The sequence below is a fragment of the Vulpes vulpes genome, chromosome 15, assembly GCF_048418805.1.
Source record: "Vulpes vulpes isolate BD-2025 chromosome 15, VulVul3, whole genome shotgun sequence".
NCBI classification, from domain to species: domain Eukaryota; kingdom Metazoa; phylum Chordata; class Mammalia; order Carnivora; family Canidae; genus Vulpes; species Vulpes vulpes.
Window position 1 is genome coordinate 55,904,359 of NC_132794.1, and position 21,431 is coordinate 55,925,789.

The 21,431-nt window shown below is 43.8% G+C and overlaps 1 protein-coding gene and 1 pseudogene across 1 annotated transcript in view; both read left to right on the plus strand.

Annotated features, from left to right (window-relative positions):
- Nucleotides 1-2,683: 2,683 nt before the first annotated feature.
- On the plus strand, nucleotides 2,684-4,737 carry LOC112920055 (ATP-dependent RNA helicase DDX18 pseudogene; annotated as a pseudogene).
- Nucleotides 4,738-11,777: 7,040 nt separating this feature from the next.
- SLC27A2 (solute carrier family 27 member 2) overlaps nucleotides 11,778-21,431 on the plus strand; it is a 42,420-nt gene continuing 32,766 nt past the window's right edge. The window contains exon 1 of the mRNA XM_025998691.2: nucleotides 11,778-12,421. Within this exon, the coding sequence (XP_025854476.1) occupies nucleotides 11,944-12,421 (478 nt within the window). The 5' untranslated portion in view covers nucleotides 11,778-11,943. The remainder of the gene's footprint in view (nucleotides 12,422-21,431) is intronic.

The following is a 21,431-nucleotide window of genomic DNA, read 5'->3' on the forward strand; positions in this document are numbered from 1 at the left end:
TCATGACACAGTCCATGCAGGTAGGTAGGAAAGAACTACATGGAAGAGCTCTTTAGAGTAACAGCCATTTTTTAAAAAAAGTATGAGCATATGGGGAATATCAGTAGAAATGAATATTGTAAGAAAGGGTCAAATGGAAATGCTAGAAACAAAAAACACAATACCAGAAATGAAGAATTATTTAGATATAGATTTGTTACAGCTGAGGGAAAAAAACTCAGTAAAATTTGAAGATAGATCAAGAAATTATCCAAACTGAAACACGAAAAGAAAAAGAGTGAATAAAAAACTGTGCATCAAAAAAACCATTAGATAAGATCAAATGGCTCATTATATGAATAATTGGAGTCATAGGAAGAAAGGAAGGAAGGAAGGAGGAGAGGGAGGGGGAGGGGAAGGTGGAGGGAGAGACAGATAATACGGGAGAAGAAATATTTGAAGAGATAATGACCAAAAATTTTTCCAAAATTATGAAAGAGATCAAGCTGTAGACCCAGAAGTTCACAGAATCCCAGGCAGGATACATTAACACACACACACACACACACACACACACACACACACACACACACACCTAGTCTAACTCGTGAAAACCAAAAATGAAGAGAAAATCTTGAAGATACCCCGGGGGGGGGGGGGGGGGGACTACATACAAAGAAAGAAAAAAAAAAAAGAATTACAGCCATCAGAAACTATGCAATGCAGAAGACAAGAAAGTGGCATCTTGAAAGTATCAAAGAATAAAACTGTCAATACTAGAATTCTCTACCCAGGGAAAATACCATTCAAAAATGAAGGTTAAATAGATTTTTTCAGAAAAACTAATGCTGAAATAATTCATTGCCAGGATATCTACAATTCAAGAAATGTTAGAGGAAGCTTGTCAGGCAGAAGGGCTGTGATATTAGACAAAAACTTGAATCTACACAAATAATCTTGCCACGTGAGTAAAATGCTAAATTATGAATTATAATTTATTAGTTAATGGAAGTTAGTTTTCCACAACTGCTGTGTATGATAGTTAGAAGACCTCAGTGAAGATATCATAATCTGAAATAAAAAGAAAAGAAAGGTAAGATAAGCTAATCGATGTGTTTTACCATACCCAAGGTCCCTTTAAAGGAAAATTGCCAAGTCACTATTAGTGAGTACTTAAGTACAATGACTATGAAAGATTTTGAAGGAGAAGGAAATTACATGCCATTAGGCAACAGAAGACATGATTTTAAACAAAATCCATGCAACAGGGAGGGGAAATAATTTACAGAACTGAGGGAAAATTTTGTGGCAGGACCTACAAAACAATGATAGAGAAGAGTTGAATCACCCTAACAGCAAATTATCCATGAGTTTTAGGTTTGGGGAAGCCAGTTGCCCAGGTCACAATTTTACTCTCCATGAGGTCACAATTTTACTCTCCATGAGGCTATTACATGAAGATTCTTATTGTTCCAGTAAACTCGGTAGGACTTCCTTCAGATCTTCATACTTTTTCCTCTTTTGTTGACAACTGGACTGTGCAGCTCAGTCTTGAGGTAGGAATCCTAATTTATTTGAAACACAATATGGCTTAGTATATTAGTTTCCTAGGGCTACTGTGACAAATTACCACAAACTGATTGGCTAAAAACAACAGAAATTCATTCTCTCACAGTTCTGGAGGACAGAAGTTCGAAATCAAGGTATTGGCAGGACCAGTTCCTTCTGAAGGCTCTGGGAGAGAATCCATTCCCACCCTTGCTGTCACCCAGTGGCTGACAGCAATCTTCAGCATTCCTTGGATTACAGAGGCATCACTCCCATCTCTGCATCCATTTTCACATCCCCTTCCCTTCCCTTCTATGTGTCTTTCCCCTTTCGTTTCTCCTCTAAAGACACTTGTCATTAGATTTAAGGCCCACCCTAGTGCAGTATGATCTCATCTCAAGATCCTTAATCACATCTGAAAAAATCCTTTCTCTAAATAAGGTCACTTTCACAGATTCAAGGCCCCTACTGAGTAGATATATTTGGGGGGGGGGGAGGTATGGAGGAGGAAGCATCATTCAATCCATGACACCTAATTGGGAATTGAAAAACAGGTTATAGGGATCCCTGGGTGGCACAGCAGTTTGATGCCTGCCTTTGGCCCAGGGCGCAATCCTGGAGATGCATGGAGCCTGCTTCTCCCTCTGCCTATGTCTCTCTCTCTCTCTCTCTCTCTCTCTCTCTGTGTGTGTGTGTGTGTGTGTGACTATCATAAATAAATAAAAATTAAAAAAAGAAAAGAAAAACAGGTTATAGTCCCTGCTCCATAATTAACCTACTTGCTGTGTGTGATGTTCCACATGTTGGTTAACTTCCCTGAATCTTAATTCACTCATCTGAAAATGAGAATAATATCCATCCTGCTTTTTTCCCTGTGAAGTAGTGTGTATCGAGTACATTTTAACTAAATGCTAAATGAATAAATTTTAAAAATGAGTGACTGAATAAGTAAATTCATTTGGAAGTGTTCAGTTTGCCATTATCAGATGAGATCTGGCACTCAGGAGAGAGGCGAGGGCTGAATATTCAGACAGGGGGGTCTTCAGCATCAACAGGAACAAGTGAGACCACCTAGAGAGAAAAACAGAAAAGTGAAGATACAGGTCAACCCGGTAGCCGAGTGGTGGCGCTGCAGTGAAGGCACCTTACAGGCAACATGTCCCATCTACCCATGAAACTCCTGCACAAGAAGATAGAGAAACAGAATCTCAAGTTGCACCAGCGAAACTTGAAGCTCCAGGGGGCCTCAGATCTGAGCTTATCAGAAACACAAAATGGAGATGTGTCTGAAGAAACAGTGGGAGGTGGGAAGGTTAAAAAATCTCTAAAACAGTCTGTGAACATGGGCTCATCAGAAGCCCAGAATGGAAAGGTAGCTAAAGAAACAGTGGAAACTGTACAAATAAGAAAGAAAGAGAAAGAAAGAAAGAAAGAAAGAAAGAAAGAAAGAAAGAAAGAAAGAAAGAAATCTACCATAATAATCAATGGAGAAGCAGCAACACAGCCTCCCAATTCAGAATCAGAAAAAAAGAAGAAAAAGAGAAAAATGGTGGATGACACTGGGCCTGATAAAAAAATCAAAAACTGAAGACAAAGGGGACTCTGAAGAAGGGACCCAGGCTCCTGAAGAGACAGAAAACAATGCGGAGAAGCCAGATGATGAGGAAGAGGACAGTTAAGTGCCCAGCCTACCCCTGGGACTGACAGGAGCTTTTGAGGATACTTCTTTCTGATCTTATCAGTGAGAACACTCCGAAGGCAATAAAAGAATTGGGTTTTACAAACATGACTGAAATTCAGCATAAAAGTATCAGACCACTTCTGGAAGACAGGGATCTCCTTGCGGCCGCAAAAACAGGCAGTGGCAAAAAAAAAAAAAAAGTGGCATTTCTCATTCCTGCGGTCGAACTCATTGTCAAGTTAAAGTTCATGCCTAGGAATAGAACAGGAGTTCTTATTCTCTCACCTACTAGGGAACCGGCCATGCAGACTTTGGGTGTTCTTAAAGAGTTATGACACACCATGTTCACACATACGAGTTAATAATGGGTGGCAGCAACATATCTGCTGAAGCACAGGAACTTGATAACGGGACCAACATCATTGTGGCCACACCAGGCTGTCTCCTGGGCCACATGCAGAATACCCCAGGTTTTATGTATAAAAATCTACAATGTCTGGTTATTGATGAGGCTCATCGTATCTTGGATGTTGGGTTTGAAGAGGAATTAAAACAAATTATTAAACTTCTGCCAACACGCAGGCAAACCATGCTCTTTTCTGCCACACAAATTCGAAAAGTTGAAGACTTGGCAAGGATTTCTTTGAAAAAGGAGCCATTGTATGTTGGTGTTGATGACGATAAAGCTAATGCGACAGTGGATGGTCTTGAGCAGGGATATGTTGTTTGTCCCTCAGAAAAGAGGTTCCTTCTGCTCTTTACCTTCCTTCAGAAGCACCGGAAGAAGAAACTGATGGTCTTCTTTTCATCCTGTAAGTCCATGAAATACCACTATGAGTTGCTGAACTACATCGATTTGCCTGTCTTGGCCATTCATGGAAGGCAGAGGCAAATAAGCGTACAACCACATTCTTCCAGTTCTGCAATGCTGATTCGGGGATATTGTTGTGTACAGACATGGCAGCTAGAGGGCTAGATATTCCTGAAGTCGACTGGATTGTTCAGTATGACCCTCCAGATGACCCCAAGGAATATATTCATGTGAGAAGAACAGCCAGAGGCCTAAATGGAAGAGGTCACGCCTTGCTCATCTTACGCCCTGAAGAGTTGGGTTTCCTTACTTGAAGCAATCCAAGCAATCCAAGGTTCCATTAAGTGAATTTGAGTTTTCCTGGTCCAAGATTTCTGACATTCAGTCTCAGCTTGAAAAACTGATTGAAAAGAACTACTTCCTTCATAAGTCAGCGCAGGAGGCATATAAGTCCTACATTCGAGCATATGATTCCCATTCTCTGAAACAGATCTTCAATTTACTAACTTAAATTTGCCTCAAGTTGCTCTGTCATTTGGTTTCAAGGTGCCTCCTTTTGTTGATCTGAACGTGAACAGCAATGATGGCAAGCTTAAAAAGAGAGGAGGTGGCGGCAGCTTTGCATACCAGAAAGCCAAGAAAGTTGAGAAGTACAAAATCTTCAAACACATTAGCAGGAAGTCCTCTGACAGCTGGCAGTTCTCCCACTAAAGACACACCTTCCAAAAAAATAAATAAATAAAAAATTAAAAAAATAAAAAGACACGCCTTCCTTACATCTTGAATAGCTTTGTCCCGATATGGATTTTTTTTCCCCTTTTTCTAACCAAGGAATTGTTGTGGCTTCAGGATTTGGACTGGTGGAACAGCAGTACTAATTGATGTAGCAGCACTGGACATGGATACTTCCATGAAACTTTTATGTTTTACAACAGAGTTCAGTTTCTCTAGGTTGCTCAAGGGCAAAACAAGAGGCCTTTTGGCTTTTGTTGTGATGAGAGAGTAGTTTTAATCTTTTACCTCCAAAAAAAAAAAAAAAGTGAAGATACAGCCCAAAGAACTTTCACATTTAACAATCAGACAAGAAGGTACAGCCAAAACTAATGTAACATGGTGTGTCAACTATGCTTCAATTTAAAAAAAAAAAAAAAAAGAACTAGACAAGAAGAAGAGATTTCAGGAGAAGGTAAGATATAAGAGCAAAGAAACTAAAAAGTAAATAATTAACCCATTTAAGCACAGAGTAGAGTGACAGGGAAGGGGAGTTGTGGCTTGTAATGGGATGTTGAAAGGAGAGAATCTGTCCAATGAGCAGAAAAAAATCTTGTGAGGCACATATATGATCACTAGAAGCAATAACCATTTCACTAGGATTACACACCAAATCAAAGAGATTCTGGTTAGAACTAGTGAGGACAAACACCTTTTTTCCAAATTGTATTTCGTCTTGATTGTGTAGTTAGCAAGCACAACTAGGATGCAAAAAGTAAAAAAGGAGGAGTCCTGGTCCCTCATGTCTAATACCAATTACCCATTGTCCTCAGTTTCCCCTGTCCTTTGTCCACCAAAAGAAGGGCCAATCTCAGCTTTCGCCATCCCCGCTGACCTCTTACCATTTCCCTTTCTGAATACCTGAATATCCTGTACACCTGTACCCAAATGCCACCATGCTGGCTATTCCACAGGATAGCAGGCACCCCTCATTTCAAGAAATGTGACTGACTCATGGAAGACAACATAGTGGAGATAAACCTTCTCATAAGCCACTAAATAGCCAATTACAAAACTCCTACTTGTACTAAGTATTGTCACAAAAAAGTCAGCAGGCTTCATAACTTACACATCTTTGTCGACTATAGTCCCTATGTACCAAGTACCTCAAAGCCTACAAAAGTAACACAAGATACCATGAGAGTTCGGGTAAGTCACCTAAAGGCAAGATGTCAGCCAGACTTGAACCCAGGTCTTCTGACGTCAAGTCCCATGCTTTTTTCCATGACTTCATTCTGGAAAGTTGAATTCTATTTGGGAAGGCAAAACTAACAGACACAAAACCAAAAACCAAGCTGTGTAGGTGGATTTATAGGTTCACAAGAGATAGATCCTCGGGGGCTAGAGGATTTTTTAAAAGATTTTATTTATTTATTTATTCATGAGAGACACAGAGAGAGAGGCAGAAATGCAGGCAGAGGGAGAAGCAGGCTCCTTGTGGGCAGCCCAATGCAGGACTCGATCCCAGGACCCTGAGATCACGACCTGAAGGGAAAGTAGATGCTCAACCACTGAGCACCCAAGGGTCCCTCCCTGTTTTGTATATTTCTGTGGCAAAATACATAATGTAAATACATAACGTAAGGTAAACCATTTCTGAATGTCTGGTTCAGGTATACTTTCCTTTTTAGTGCTAAAAATGTCATTCTTTGATGAAATAATAACCGGAAAAAAAATCACAGACTGTAGTTGGTGGGCAGGGAATTATTTTTACTTGAAAATGTAGCTTTTTCCGCAACGAGTTTGCCGCCAGAACACAGGTGTCATGAAAACCACCACTAAACCTAAACCAAAATGGGAAAGGAAAAGACTCACATCAACATCGTCGTCATTGGACACGTAGATTCGGGCAAGTCTACCACTACTGGCCATCTGATCTACAAATGTGGTGGGATGGACAAAAGAACTATCGAAAAATTTGAGAAGGAGGCTGCTGAGATGGGAAAAGGCTCCTTCAAGTATGCCTGGGTCTTGGATAAACTGAAAGCTGAACGTGAACATGGTATCACCATTGATATCTCCCTGTGGAAATTCGAGACCAGCAAGTATTATGTGACCATCATTGATGCCCCAGGACACAGAGACTTTATCAAAAACATGATTACAGGCACATCTCAGGCGGACTGTGCTGTCCTGATTGTTGCTGCTGGTGTTGGTGAATTTGAAGCAGGTCTCTCCAAGAATGGGCAGACCCATGACCATGCCCTTCGGGCTTACACACTGGGTGTAAAACAACTAATTGTTGGTGTTAACAAAATGGATTCCACTGAACCACCTTACAGCCAGAAGAGATACGAGGAAATCGTTAAGGAAGTCAGCACCTACATTAAGAAAATTGGCTACAACCCCGACACAGTAGCATTTGTGCCAATTTCTGGTTGGAATGGTGACAACATGCTGGAGCCAAGTGCTAACATGCCTTGGTTCAAGGGATGGAAAGTCACCCGTAAGATGGGAATGCCAGCGGCACCACACTGCTTGAAGCCCTGGATTGCATTCTGCCACCAACTCGTCCAACTGATAAGCCCCTGTGTCCGCCTCTCCAAGACGTCTACAAAATTGGTGGTATTGGAACTGTCCCAGTGGGTTGAGTGGAGACTGGTGTTCTTAAGCCTGGCATGGTGGTCACCTTTGCTCCAGTCAATGTTACAACTGAAGTAAAGTCTGTTGAAATGCACCATGAAGCTTTGAGTGAGGCTCTTCCTGGAGACAATGTGGGCTTCAATGTTAAGAACGTATCTGTCAAAGATGTTCGTCGTGGCAACGTGGCTGGTGACAGCAAAAATGACCCACCAATGGAAGCAGCTGGCTTCACAGCTCAGGTGATTATCCTGAACCATCCAGGCCAAATCAGTGCTGGATATGCACCTGTGCTGGATTGTCACACAGCTCACATTGCTTGCAAGTTTGCTGAGCTGAAGGAAAAGATAGATCTTCGTTCTGGAAAGAAGCTGGAAGATGGTCCCAAGTTCTTGAAATCTGGGGATGCTGCCATTGTTGATACGGTTCCTGGCAAACCTTTGTGTGTTGAGAGCTTCTCTGACTATCCTCCTCTGGGCCGTTTTGCTGTTCGTGACATGAGACAGACGGTTGCTGTGGGTGTCATCAAAGCAGTGGACAAGAAGGCAACTGGAGCTGGCAAAGTCACCAAGTCTGCCCAGAAAGCTCAGAAGGCTAAATGAATATTAGCCCCAATACCTGCCATCCCAGTCTTAATCAGTGGTGGAAGAACAGTCTCAGAACTGTTTGTGTCAATTGGCCATTTAAGTTTAATAGTAAAAGACTGATTAATGATAGCAATGCATCGTAAAACCTTCAGAAGGAAAGGAGAATGTTTTGTGGACCATTTGTGTTTTGTTTTGTTTTGTTTTTGTGTGTGTGTGTGGCAGTTTTAAGTTATTAGTTTTTAAAATCAGTACTTTTTAATGGAAACAACTTGACCAAAAATGTGTCACAGAATTTTGAGACCCATTAAAACAATAGTTTAATGAGAAAAAAAAAGAAAATGCAAAAGTTGGTATTTTATTTGGGGTTCCTAACTTTGTTTTGAAATGCTACTGGGCTGAGAAATCCAGATATCTGGGAATTATTGCCTTAAAGGAGAGTTAAGATCTAGAGAGAAAGACTAAGGGTGTTTGAAAGAAGCCAGAACAAAGCCATTAAGAGAGGAATGTGCAGAGTATTTTTTGTTTGTTTGTTTGTTTGTTTGTTTGTTTGTTTGTTGGAGAGTGTAGAGCAAATTTACTAAAATAAAGTGTTTTTAGAAAGGAGTAGTTGGAATTAAGTTTTGGTCCATTTTAAAATATTTAGTGCCTGGTAATGGTCTGCTTATAGTGGAAACTCAATAAATATTTGTTGAGTGCAGTGAAAGTTCAAGTAGGTTCAGAAGACTCAGAATATAAAGTTTGAACTTCATTTATTAACCAGAGCTTCTGAGCAGATGTTTCTAGAATGAGTAACCGATGTGCGAAGCTACTGATCTCCTCTACCTCTCTTCCTCCCCTACCAGGCAGGACCCAGAGCATGTGATCAGCTCCAGTCCAAGTATATGCAAGCATGCTGTTCATATATAATTGGAGAAGATGGGAAGCAATGAGGAGCCACTGAAGATGACTGAGTGGTGGAGATATAAGATGATAGCAGTAGTTCCAGGAAGACTATTCGCCCGGTGGTAGAGTGCAAGGTGGAGCCCAAGCTTGAAGCTAGAATCATTGGGAAAAAGCATTCCAAGATATGTAATATTAACTCTACTCCAGCTCTGTGGGTGAGCCTTGATTGGCTTAAAGTAATCAACATTTCTGTTCCCTAGACCACAAAGATCAGTCTGGAGATGGGCACATAACCCAATCAGAGATTTTATTTTTCCTTTAAATAAGAACTCCTAAATTTTTTTTTTTAAGATTGTATTTATTCATTCATGAGAGACACAGAGAGAGAGAGACAGACACAGGCAGAGGGAGAAGCAGGCTCCATGCAGGAAGCCCGATGCAGGACTCAATCCCAGGACCCCAGGATCACTACCTGAGCCAAATGCAGACCCTCAACCACTGAGTCCCCCAGGTGCCACTTAAAAAAAAGATTCTTATATTTCTGTCTGAAGTTGACATGGGAAGCATGTAACCCTAAAGGGTTAGTTGACAGTCATCTTTGGATGATTGTGGGAGAGCCTCCATGAGACCTGAGGAAGTGGAGCCAAGAAGTGGTAGAAGGGAAAAGGGGTCCAGGTCCTAGCACTTAAGACACCAATGAAGGCTCATCCAAAGCCTGTCCTACCCCCAGACTCTATGGTTACTGCTTAAATTCCTATTTCTATGTAAGCCAGTTTGGGTCTTGTCTTCTTTCACTTGCAACTGAAAAACTGCTGATGCACAAGGCTAAAGCAATCCTCAGAACAAGAGGGGAAAAAGGGGGCTAGCTCTCTGGAGAGTAGCTATTCAAAGACATGACAAGAGGGGTCTAGGAGGCTAAGTAACTAGCCATGAAGTGGCGAGTGACATCTGTGAAGCCCCTCCATAGCCCAAGAGGAGTTCTCCAGACAGAGGCCACAGGGGTGGTACTGGAATGTAAAGAGAAGGCTAGGGCTGGCTCTGAGCTTCAACGTGAAAGAAGTGCCAAGAAGAATAGTTTCTTTTTTCTTTAAGATTTTATTTATTTATTCATGAGAGACAGAGTCAGAGGCAGAGACAGAGGCAGAGGGAGAAACAGAGGGAGAAGCAGCTCCACACAGAGAGCCCGATGTGGGACTCGATCCTGGGATTCCAGGATCACACCCCGAGCTGAAAGCAGACGCTTAACCGCTGAGCCACCCAGGAGTCCCAGTTTCTGTCCGACGACTCCTTTGATTAGCACTACGGCCTACTCCTCAGGGATAACCAAAGCCCCAGAGAAATGATGCAACCGATCACTGCAGGATAGCTGGATCTGCCATGAAAGATTCAGGAAAAGGCAAAGGAAGAGTTGATTGAGCAGGTCCCAGGAATAAAAAGAGGGTAACGTGGTTGTTAAGGGAGGGCCCTGGGGCCAAACAGATTATCAGTTTCGAAACTCATACGTCACCCACTAGCTGTCTTAATTTACCTAAGTGTCCTTTTCCTGTCTGTAAATGAGCATGAAAGTGCCACCTTTAGATGACTATGAGGCTCCAAAAGTATATTATAAGGAAGTCCCTAGCAGAGTGTGGGGCAGGAATAGGTGTTCATTACCTGTGGTTATCCCACAAGCATAAGATGGATGAACGCAGGAAGACAGGAGAGGAAGAAAGTAGAACACTGATTTCCTTAGATCCTGACCCTCTTCAGTAGCAAGCAGCAAGTACTCACTTTACAGAAGCAGCACTAAGGGAAATTAAAAACAGGATCACGCGGGGGTGGGGGGTGTTGTTTTAAAAAAGGCTTTTGAGAAATGGGATCGCCTACTCAATTTCCTCCTGTTAGAACCCCTGAGTAAATGTCTGTTGAATTGGGCTAATTTTCTTCAACATATGAGAGAGAAAAAAAATCACTTAGGATGAAATATTAAAAGTCAAACGGACAAACAGAAGTCTAATATGGCCAGAGCTTGATTTCAGCTGGCAGAGCGTCAGTGACCCTACCTCACCCCCAGTCTGGGCTGGCTGGGCCCGCCCGGGGCCAACTCCTACCAGAGTGTCCTGTCCCTACCCACAGCCCAGGGACCGGGATGAGGTCAGGGTGACAACCGCTGGTGCTTCTGTTCAACCTTGAAAATCCTTGTCACATTAGACTGCCCAGCGACTGGGCGGCGGGGGAGGAGGGGGTGGGGACGTACAAATCTGAAAAACAGGGAGAGACGAGGTGGAAAGCCTCTGGGACCCGTGGCACCTGTTCCCCAGGACTGATTAATAACCAGACTCTCTCACATTTATAAGGCGCTTTACTAATACTAACAGTGCGTCATTTCTAAGTTTTTTTTTTTAATTTATTTATTTATTCATGATAGAAAGAGAGAGAGAGAGAGGCAGAGGGAGAAGCAGGCTCCATGCAGGGAGCCCAACATGGGACTCGATCCCGGGACCCCAGGATCGCGCCCTGGGCCAAAGGCAGGCGCTAAACCGCTGCGCCACCCCGGGATCCCCCAGCGCGTCATCTCTAGGAAGCATTCTGCTGGTGGTACCGTGGAGAACCCTGCGCCTACAATAACTCCTCTGACCCCAACGTCCGCTAAGCGCGTCTGGTCATCACCGCTTTGACAAGGTAGCTGTGGCTCCAAAGTTTAAAGTACTTGGGTCACAAGGCAGGCCCCCACCCCCACCCCCACCCCAACCCCCCGCCTGGCTCCAGCTCCAGCTCCAGCTCCGAGCCGCCGCGCAGACCCCGGCCAGCCGCCAAGCATCCCCCCCCCCACCCCGCCCCGGGAGAGCGCTGGGGCGGCCCCGCGCCCAGGTGGCTGCACACCCCAGAAGGGCGGGCTCAGCGGCCGCACGCGCCCGCCGCCCCCGCCGCCCCCGCCGTCCCGCCTCCCGCCTCCCGCCTCCCGCCTACCCGCCCGAGCGCCGCCCGGTGCCCGCCGCGCAGACGCCCCCGTCGCCCCAGCCTCGCCGCCCGCCCGCCGCCCGCCCGGAGCCCTCCCCGCCGCCGCGCTGCACGCCCCGAGCGCACCCACTGTCCTCGCGGGGACAGGGGGCCCCGCCACCGTCATGCTGCTCGCCATCTACACGGCCCTGGCGGGGCTGCTGCTCCTGCCGCTCGCCGTGAACCTCTGCTGCCCCTACTTCTTCCAGGACCTACGGCACTTCCTGCAGTTGGCCAGCGTGGCCCGGCAGGTGCGCAGCTACGGGCGGAGGCGGCCGGAGCGCACCATCCAGCACCTCTTCGCGGAGAAAGCGCGCCGGCTGCCGCACAAGCCGTTCCTGCTCTTCCGCGACGAGGTGCTCACCTACGCGCAGGTGGACCGGCGCAGCAACCAGGTGGCGCGGGCGCTGCGCGACCACGTCGGCCTGCGCCAGGGGGACTGCGTGGCGATGTTCATGGGCAACGAGCCGGCCTACGTGTGGCTGTGGCTGGGGCTGGCCAAGCTGGGCTGTGCCATGGCGTGCCTCAACTGCAACATCCGCGGGAAGTCTCTGCTGCACTGCTTCCAGTGCTGCGGCGCGAAGGTGCTACTGGCCTCGCCAGGTGAGCCCGGGGAGCGCCAGCCCTGGCAGTGGGCTCCTCCGCACCGTGACAAACCGCCCCGACACGGTGCAGGGGGTTGGAAAGGGAAGTTCAGATCCGAACTGGAAGCGTAGAGGAAGGGGATGGCAACGCTTCCCCCAAAACGCTGATCATTAGAACAACCCGTTGTGGAAGCCGTGCCAGGCGCTGTGTTAGGCGCCTAACATCAGAGAGGCTCTACTATCCGGCTTCGTAGATGAGACCATTGAGGCCGGAGCTTGTGACCCAGGTCACAGAGCTGTCTGCCTCCAGAATCCAAGCTCTTAACCAAACACTGACAATAATTGCATTAAAATGCAGAGTCTTGTGTGAACTCCAGAGCGTAGAGAATGTTCTCATCTCTGCTGTTTGATTGGTTATGTGATCGTGAGAAAGTCACTTTCCCTCTCTGTTCCTTGGTTTCCTCCTCTAATAGAGGATCTTCATGGCTGCTTCCAGCTCTGAAATGCCTTTCTAGATTCTCCCTGCAGAGAGGTTACCCCATTTGCTCCCCAAGAAGACTTTAGGGATCTGCTGCAGTGCCCTTAGCAGCCCCCATTACTTCTGTAACCAAAGTGGTCTTTGGTTCTGTAGTTACCTCTTGCCACACTTAAACAAGACCTGAAAGTGGCAACCTCATGCTCTAGTGGTTACCAGGCCAGGAAGAAACCAAGAACCTGTGACCCACAGGACTGCTGCTTTTCCTTCCTAGAAAGGGAATAAGGACTAGGAGTTGCTTCTCACTCTGTCAGTAAGGGGAGGCCCAACCAGGTGTGAGCTGAAAGCCATGAAGAAATAGAGAACCAGGAGCCTCACCTTTCTAGAATGCCTTTCTGTGCCAACCCCTATGCTCAGTGCTTTCATTACTCTCAGAGATTACATGCCATTACCCCTTGTTAGACAGTTGAGAAAACTGAATCTTAAAATCCCAGCCCAGGTCCATCCAATTTCAAAGTCCATGAATTCCCACCCACCCCCACATCCCATCGTGCTATATTCTTCTACACGGATGTAGTGTTAGAGCAGGAATTGATGATTAAGCATCCTCTGCTCTCCCCCTAGATTTCATAACTAAGAAAACTGAGGCAAGCTAAGCATCTTGCCTAGTGTTGCAGAAAAATGTTGGCTTGCTCATGGGAAACCAAGAAACTGCCCCACCTGTTTTATGTAGCATAAAATCATCCAGAAAATGAAGGTTTTGTGAAAATGTTTAAAAGCAGATCAACTTAAAGGCAGCCAAGTTATTTAAAGAGGGTGATCCCCTCAAGAAAATTCCCAACAATTTCTAGTTGCCTGGGAAAAGAGACGACTTAACCTCTTAGTAACTGGAAGACTCTTAAACCTTTTGGTTCCAAAGAGTTATTATCACAGTGATCTTTTTCCCGTTTGAGGGGGGATTTAAATACTGTTTACCTGCATAGTACCTCAGTCTCCCTGTGAGGGAGGTCAGGGACTGCAGATATTGGTTCTGTAATCAAGTCAGAAACACAACCAGGTATCCTCTTTCCCACTCAGGCAATCGTCCCCTGCCATTGAGCATTATGTTTAGGTCCGTGTATGTGGAGAGTATGTGAAATGTGGACACTCAGATCCAATTTGAACCAAACTATCCAGTGTACCTAACAGCACTCTGGCAATAAATTGACCTTTGAGAGAAGCCACACATTTGGAAAACATTCCATCTTTCCCAATTATTCAGAAACCATGGTATGTCATGCAGAATTACGCTCTGACCTACAAAGGAGGTTACCATGAAGTCCAGTCCAAAGTTTGGTGCTTTTAAACGTGCTTATGTATAAAGGTGCTGAATGGACTTCTTAGAATTGTTTTTTAAAGATTCATTTATTTACTTGAGAGAGGGAGATTAGAAGAAGTAGGCGGGGGGGCGGGGGGGACAGAAAGAGAGCCTCTTCAAGCAGATTCCTGGCTGAAAACAGAGACCAACACAGGACTTGTCTCCTAACCCTGAGATCAGGACCTGAGTCAAAACCAAGGGTCAGATGCCCAACCAAGTGAGCTAACCAGGCGCCCCTAGAATTAAAGTTGGAAGGAATCTGAGAGAAATCCTAATCCTATAACCTTCTAACTTTAATGAGTATGTTATTCTTCAACAAAAATGTTTAGAAAAGAAACTTTAATGTGCACAGGAATCGCTTGATAACCTTATTTTAAAAAACAGATTTCTGAGCCCCTTCCCCCAAAAGCACTGAATCAGTAGAACTATGGTTTGACCCGGTAATGTGAATTTTTATAGCAAGTTCCCTCCCACGATTTTAAAGCAAATGGTCTGAGGACTAGGCTTTGAGAAACGGTCTAGTTTCTGCTTATCTTATGTGGTTAAAAAAACAAACGCTCTGAAGGGTGGTATCAATTGCCTAGAGTCACATGGCTGGTTAGCAACAGAGAGAGAGCTGGGAACAGAGCCCATGCGGGGTTTTTTTGTTGTTTATTCACTTCCAAGGCACTTATTCTTTTACACCACCTAAACATAGTACATAAAAGTGAGATGTTTTAGAAATATTGCAGTGGCTACAATTCAACAGAGTTTAACTCTGTACTTTGAACTTCAGCCTCAGGGCTTGTGGACTAGTAAGAGTTCGTGATTTCCAACTAGCTATCAGATTCTGGAGTCTATGCGAAAGACCAGCACAGTGGCATTTATCATGAAGATTGATCCAGTTGCTGTGAATTTTCGTGACTATTTGTAAAGCTGAACAAGACTTAAACCTATCAGGAATTTCAGTACCCAATTATTGCTTCAGAATTTACTATACAGAAGCACCCATCACTCAAAGAATATGACATTCTCTCTCTATAGTACATTTCAAGTCCTTCACCATGGAAGGGTATGATATAAATAACGAAAGAAAAAATGCCTTCAGGTATTTTATCCCATATCTATGTTGTCATTGATAGAAACCAGCTTTTTGGGCCGGTAGTTTTGTTGTTTTTTGTTTTTTGTTTAAGATTATATTTATTTATTTACGAGAGACACAGAGAGGCAGAGACACAGGCAGAAGGAGGAGAAGCAGGCTCCCTGCAAAAAGCCTGATGCAGAACTCTATCCCGGAACTCCGGGATCACACCCTGAACCAAAGGCAGACATTCAACACTGAGCCCAGGCATCCCTGGGCTCGTAGTTTTTCAAGCAACTTCTCAAACATAGAATATGGGTAAGACAGAAATATATGTGGGAGAACCCCCCAAAATAGTAAATGTGCTTTGTTGCCACTTATGCCAGTGTTAAGATCATCACTTAACTAGCTCTTTTAACTGGAAGGCTAGCCTAGATCTCCATCAGTTCATTGGCCACGTCTACACTGCATTGCTCTACATAACCATGCAAGGCTCCCAGAGTTACTACTCTTTCACAGGCTTTACTAACAGTTAAAGATGCTATCTTTTGCAAGCCTGAGATCCAGAGAAGTTGTAAGATATCTCTGATTACTTTTGATCTGGTTTTACAAGGTTGCAAAAAATAAAATTGGACCTTCTTTGAACAACAGGGATGAAGGAAAATGCTTTCGATTAAGTTTAAAAAGTATTGCATCATTGCAATGGTGAAGCACTTCATAAAACTAGTGTCAGGACCAAGGAGAACTCTTGTCGTACAGACTTTTGAGGGTAGGTGGAGAGAAGCAGATCCAACGACAACTTAATTTGACATCAAGAAACATTTAGGGAGCCCTTACAAGGTACAAGCTAGTTGCTGTGACAAGACAGGGAGAAAAGAAGATGAATTAGTTCAAGGATCTTACAGTCCAGTAGAACTAAGCCACATACACAAATGATTGTGACATCCAAGAGGATGTGGTAAGTATGATAAGTCTGCTGAGAGAGCTACAATGTGCTGGGGTGGGGGGCAGTGAGCAGAGGCTGAACGCTTCTAGGGGTATTAACTGAACTTGGCACCTGTAGCTGGGGAGAGGGCATTTCCAGGCAAGAGGAGCCCAAAGGCAGTTTTCATCAGGTTCATAACACAGATGCTTCAAAGAGTTTTACTATGTAAAATAGCAGACAAGAGCAGGCGGGACTTAAATAAAGGTAATTTTTAAAAGCTGTTTACTGAAGAGACTCTACTGTAGAGAAGATAAGGACTCAGAGAATTCAAAGAATGGCCAACAGCATTGGCCTCACTTCCATGGAGGGAGATAATTTTCCAATGCCAACTTTAGTCGAGGGTCGAGGCATAGAGATACTCTTAGCTCTACTCCTCTCTGGGCTGCACAAGGAATATCTTAGATGAGTTGCCTCAGTCCACTTTGTCTCAAAGGCTTAGAATTCTCTCATATATCTTTGAAGAATGCTATATAAAACCTAGCACATAGTAGCCATTCAATAAATGTTTGTCAAATTAATGAGCTCCATTATTCTGGTTGGTTGTGACAGGCATTCTTCTCTGAAGCCTGAGAACCATTGGGTAGGGCATGAAGGCATGAAAAATGATGTAAAAAGTTAAATATATCCTGATTTGAGAAAATCCTTTTAGATACAATCTCCCCCAGCTCCAGCCTCACCCTACCACATTTGTTTACCTCCCAGTTTACTTCTGGCAATGGGCTGTAGAAGAGAGGTGCTCTCCTGAGGTCTCACTGCCAAAGAGGAAGCTGGTCATGAGCATAGGATGGACTGGGACCATAGTAGCGAGGCTCTGTGCATAAGATGGTGGGGGACAAAAACCTAGGCATCAAATGAGTAATGTACTCAAGGTCTAGGACCCCAAGTAGCCCACAGTCTGAACAGAAAGCTAGCTTAAAGAGGCTCTCTAAAATTTCTCTTCTTACCCTTCTCATAACTAAAGGTTGCAAGGTGGGATTCCGTTCAAAATAAACTAGCACTTTGCTAGCATATTCGGAACACTGACAGTTCTTTTTGTTTAGAAACAAAGAGGGAGTGAAGACAAAATCCACTCTTATTTTTTTTTTAAGATTTTATTTATTCATGGGAGAGAGAGAGAGAGGCAGAGACACAGGCAGAGGGAGAAGCAGGCTCTATGCAGGGAGCCTGATGTGGGACTCGATCCTGGGTCTCCAGGATCACACCCTGAGCCAAAGGCAGGCACCAAACCGCTGAGCCACCCAGGGATCCCCAGCAAAATCCACTTTAAATCAGGTGTTAATGTGATTGAATCTGAAGAAGCCTAAGGTTCAGATTATGCTGCACATTGAGTGTAAGTGTCCAGTATTTAAAAAGGACCTTCCCATAGCCTCTGATGCAAATAGGGAAGTAAATAGCTGGTAGATGGTGACAGGGTTGCTTATGGATACCAAATGATAACAATTATGTAAGTCTTGATATAACCTGGCAACCTCATGACAAAGAATTACCAGGGCTATTTAGAAAGCAAGGGTTTCCATAAATAAGAACTTTAAGAGAAATGAAAAATAGCATTAAGAAGCTATATAAGTACATAAAAGTGAGTATGTATGTCCCTGTTAAAGATTTACTTATTCCTTGTGGGACTTAACCTTAATTAAACACTTTTCTGACCTCAGCGTGATTTGTTCTGTGTGGGGAGGGAGACGGGTGATTGCATCTGTGAGTGCTCTGACACATATTGTGTTGATGTACGGACTAGACAGTAGGTTTTTTTTTAAGATTTAAATTATTTATTCATGAGAGACACAGAGAGAGAGGCAGAGACACAGACAGAGGGAGAAGCAGGCTCCATGCAGGGAGCCTGACGTGGGACTCGATCCCGGGTGTCCAGGATCACACCCTGGGCTGAAGGCGGCGCTAAACCGCTGAGCCACCCGGGGTTCCCTAGACAGTAGGTTATTAAATGCTATAATTCCAAACTGGCAATGTTAAAAATACCAAATCACAATTACAAGTGACATTTGAAAAACTGTTTTCAGACTATCTCCGAAGACTGTTAGGAACCAGTTTGTGATTTGGTTGCTTTTTGTTTTGTTTTTTGTTTTTTGGGGGTTTTTTTTCAATTTTTTTTAATAAATTTATTTTTTATTGGTGTTCAATTTGCCAACATATAGAATAACACCCAGTGCTCATCCCGGTTGCCTTTTTGAATGAAGGAAAGATAAGCCTCAATCCCGACCATTTCACAATCACCCTGAGATTTTGATCAAAGCACATTTCCTTCCACTGCCTCCTTTTCAGATCCTACTTTTTTGATAAACATTTCTGGGGTGTTTTATTTAATTCAGTAAGATATCCATTCAATGAGGCAGTCAAGTAGCAGAACAAGCTGCTAGATTGAATGCCTTTCCTATCAGAAAGCTGATGGGTTAGCCAGTAGTATCTTGCCACCTTGGTGATGAAGATTGGTTCAGCTCGCCACTGCATGCTCTCCCTGCTTTCTAGTAATGGGCCCATGCAGTCATAAATTTCTCTTCTTCTCTTATTCAGAAAGGAAGGAAGGAAGGAAGGAAGGAAGGAAGGAAGGAAGGAAGGAAGGAAGGAAGGAAGGAAGGGAGAAAGGCAGAGAAACTTCATATGCTACCTTGATTTCCTTTTTTTAAAAACAAAACAGATTTTAAGGAAGGGAGGGAAATGTAATCACTCAATTTTCCATCACTCAAGTATGCACTGCTTTCTCTGAGGTTCTATTTGAATCCACAACTTAAACCTAGACTAATGAGGTACCAACAGATCTACGCTACACCATTCAGACCACTTTCTGTGAATATTGTTTTCACACCCAAGCTTCAGTAAAACTCAAGGTTACGCTTTTCAAAACAGATGAACAAAATATTGTCAGTATTACCCTTAAAAGGGAGATCCACATGCTTTATTTAACAGAACTGAGCAGAAAGTCGAGTAGACAGCATCTGGTATAAAGTAAGGCACTCTTTCAAAACTTGAACTTGAATGGCTAGTGTAAGAGTGCAAAAATCCCATAAACCTAGTTTATTTCTGTTTATTTTGTATGTATCTTTCTATACATAGGCTCACTGAGCCTCTGTCTTCATGTGTAGGAACAGGATTACTGTATCTGTATCACAGCGTTCTCATGAAAATTATGTGATGTGATACTATACAAATTGTTCTATACAAATAAAAAGAGTAAGGCTTTGTTATCAGTAATGATGCAAAGTGTAGTGGATGCTGTGATGGACTACCCAAATTCCCCCTTCAGGACTGAGATGCTCATTCCTCAGCTGCTGGGAGCATTGGCAGTTGAAGCTCTCATCCAGGACCCTTTCCAGGACTCGCCCTTGTTCAAAGAGCACCACTGTGCCCAAAGTCAAGCACTACCACTCCCAGCCTGCATCCAACAACTGGTTCATGGGCAGGGGTGAAAGTACAGTCCACTTCCCTTAGTTTGGGACAATCCTGAAGGGCCATCCCAGGCCCAAAGTCCCCACAGGATCAGAGAATCAGTTGAACAAGGTCACTGTGTAGCTGCACTAGTGTCTAACATTGCCCTCTATCTAGTCTGCTTCCCCTGCAATCTGACAGATGTCATTACCAAATGCATTCTTAGGTGTAAATCTCAGAACAGAGTTCTCAAAGCTCAACCTGTGCCAAGTAGAGCTTGTGCATCCTCGTTGATTGCCACTTTTCAGTAAGCAGACTTCACAATAAGAATTAACACACACACTACACAAAATTTGCAAAGGAGAAAACATGTAGGTCCAGTTGTATTTATAAAAGACTTAAAGAAAGCCACTAAATATAAAATTGATAGTTTATAGAAATCCAGAATTTCCTTTCAAATTTCAGTTTTTTTATATCAGCACCTCTAGTTTAAAGGAAGGCTGCTACTATCAGACAGATTAGGTGTGTCCTAATATGGTTGGTGAGTCACTGGAACCTCAAGTCAATGCCCAAATGCAAATTCTACACCAGCAGCCCAGAGAACATGTAGGGAAATTGTGTTGGGCAGGAGCAATGGCCTTTCCTTCAGATGATATGACTTCTATGAAAGGTATCACAAACTAAATGCCAACCAAAACCTGGATAGGAACATGAATGCAGTAGAAGATGGATGATGCCAAATTGCTTGAATTGTGATCAAGCATGACACTTGCTTAATTACATTTTCTTTTTTTAAAAAAATGGAATGTAAATTTCATGCTGAAAAATGTATCATGGGGGCAGCCCAAGTGGTGCAGCGGTTTGGCGCCACCTGCAGTCTGGGGTGTGATCCTGGAGACCCGGGATCAAGTCCCATGTCGGGATCCCTGTGTGGAGCCTGCTTCTCCCTCTGCCTGTGTCTCTGCCTCTCTCTCTCTGTGTGTCTATGAATAAATAAATAAAGTCTTTAAAAAGAACAAAAAGAAAAATGTATCCTGGTCTTACCTGCAATCCATTTGCCCGGACTTATGCCAGAGACTTGGTCCCTACCTGCATTCTGGCCTCTTCTCCCAACCTTCTTTCCCCCAGTCAACTTTAGCCTCTTTTAGTTACTTTGACATCATGCTGTTTGCCTCTGGGCCTTTGCATAAACTATTCCCTCTGCTAGAAACAGGCTCAGTTTCTGAACTGAAAGATGAAAGTTCATATTTCAGATCTCCATTTAGATGACACTGCCTCTGGGTTGTCTTTTACCAAGTCAAAATATTATAAGATCTGAATCCTTTAAAATCAACAGTTTTAGCTTATTCTTCTGTCTCTTCTCCCCAAATACAATACTTGGTGCAACTTCTCTCAATTATAAACTTTTATCAAGCACTCATCTAGTGTCAGCCATGTGAGATGATTAGGTTATGATCCTTAGGGAAGCCTGAGTGGTCAGTGGTTGAATGTCTGCCTTCAGCCCAAGGCATGATCCTGGAGTCCCTGGATGGAGTTCTACATCGGACTCCCTGCATGGGGCCTGCTTCTCTCTCTGCCCGTGTCTCTGCCTCTCTCTGTGTGTCTCTCATGAATAAATAAATATTTTTTTTAAAGTTATGATCCTTAATCTCAAAGTTTTCACTAATTAAGGAGAAAAAGAACAAGCAAGTTGCACTATGTACTAATCCTCTGACAGAAATATATGCAGGCCCCTGTGGGAACACCCCACTTTGCAGGGGGAAGAAAGACA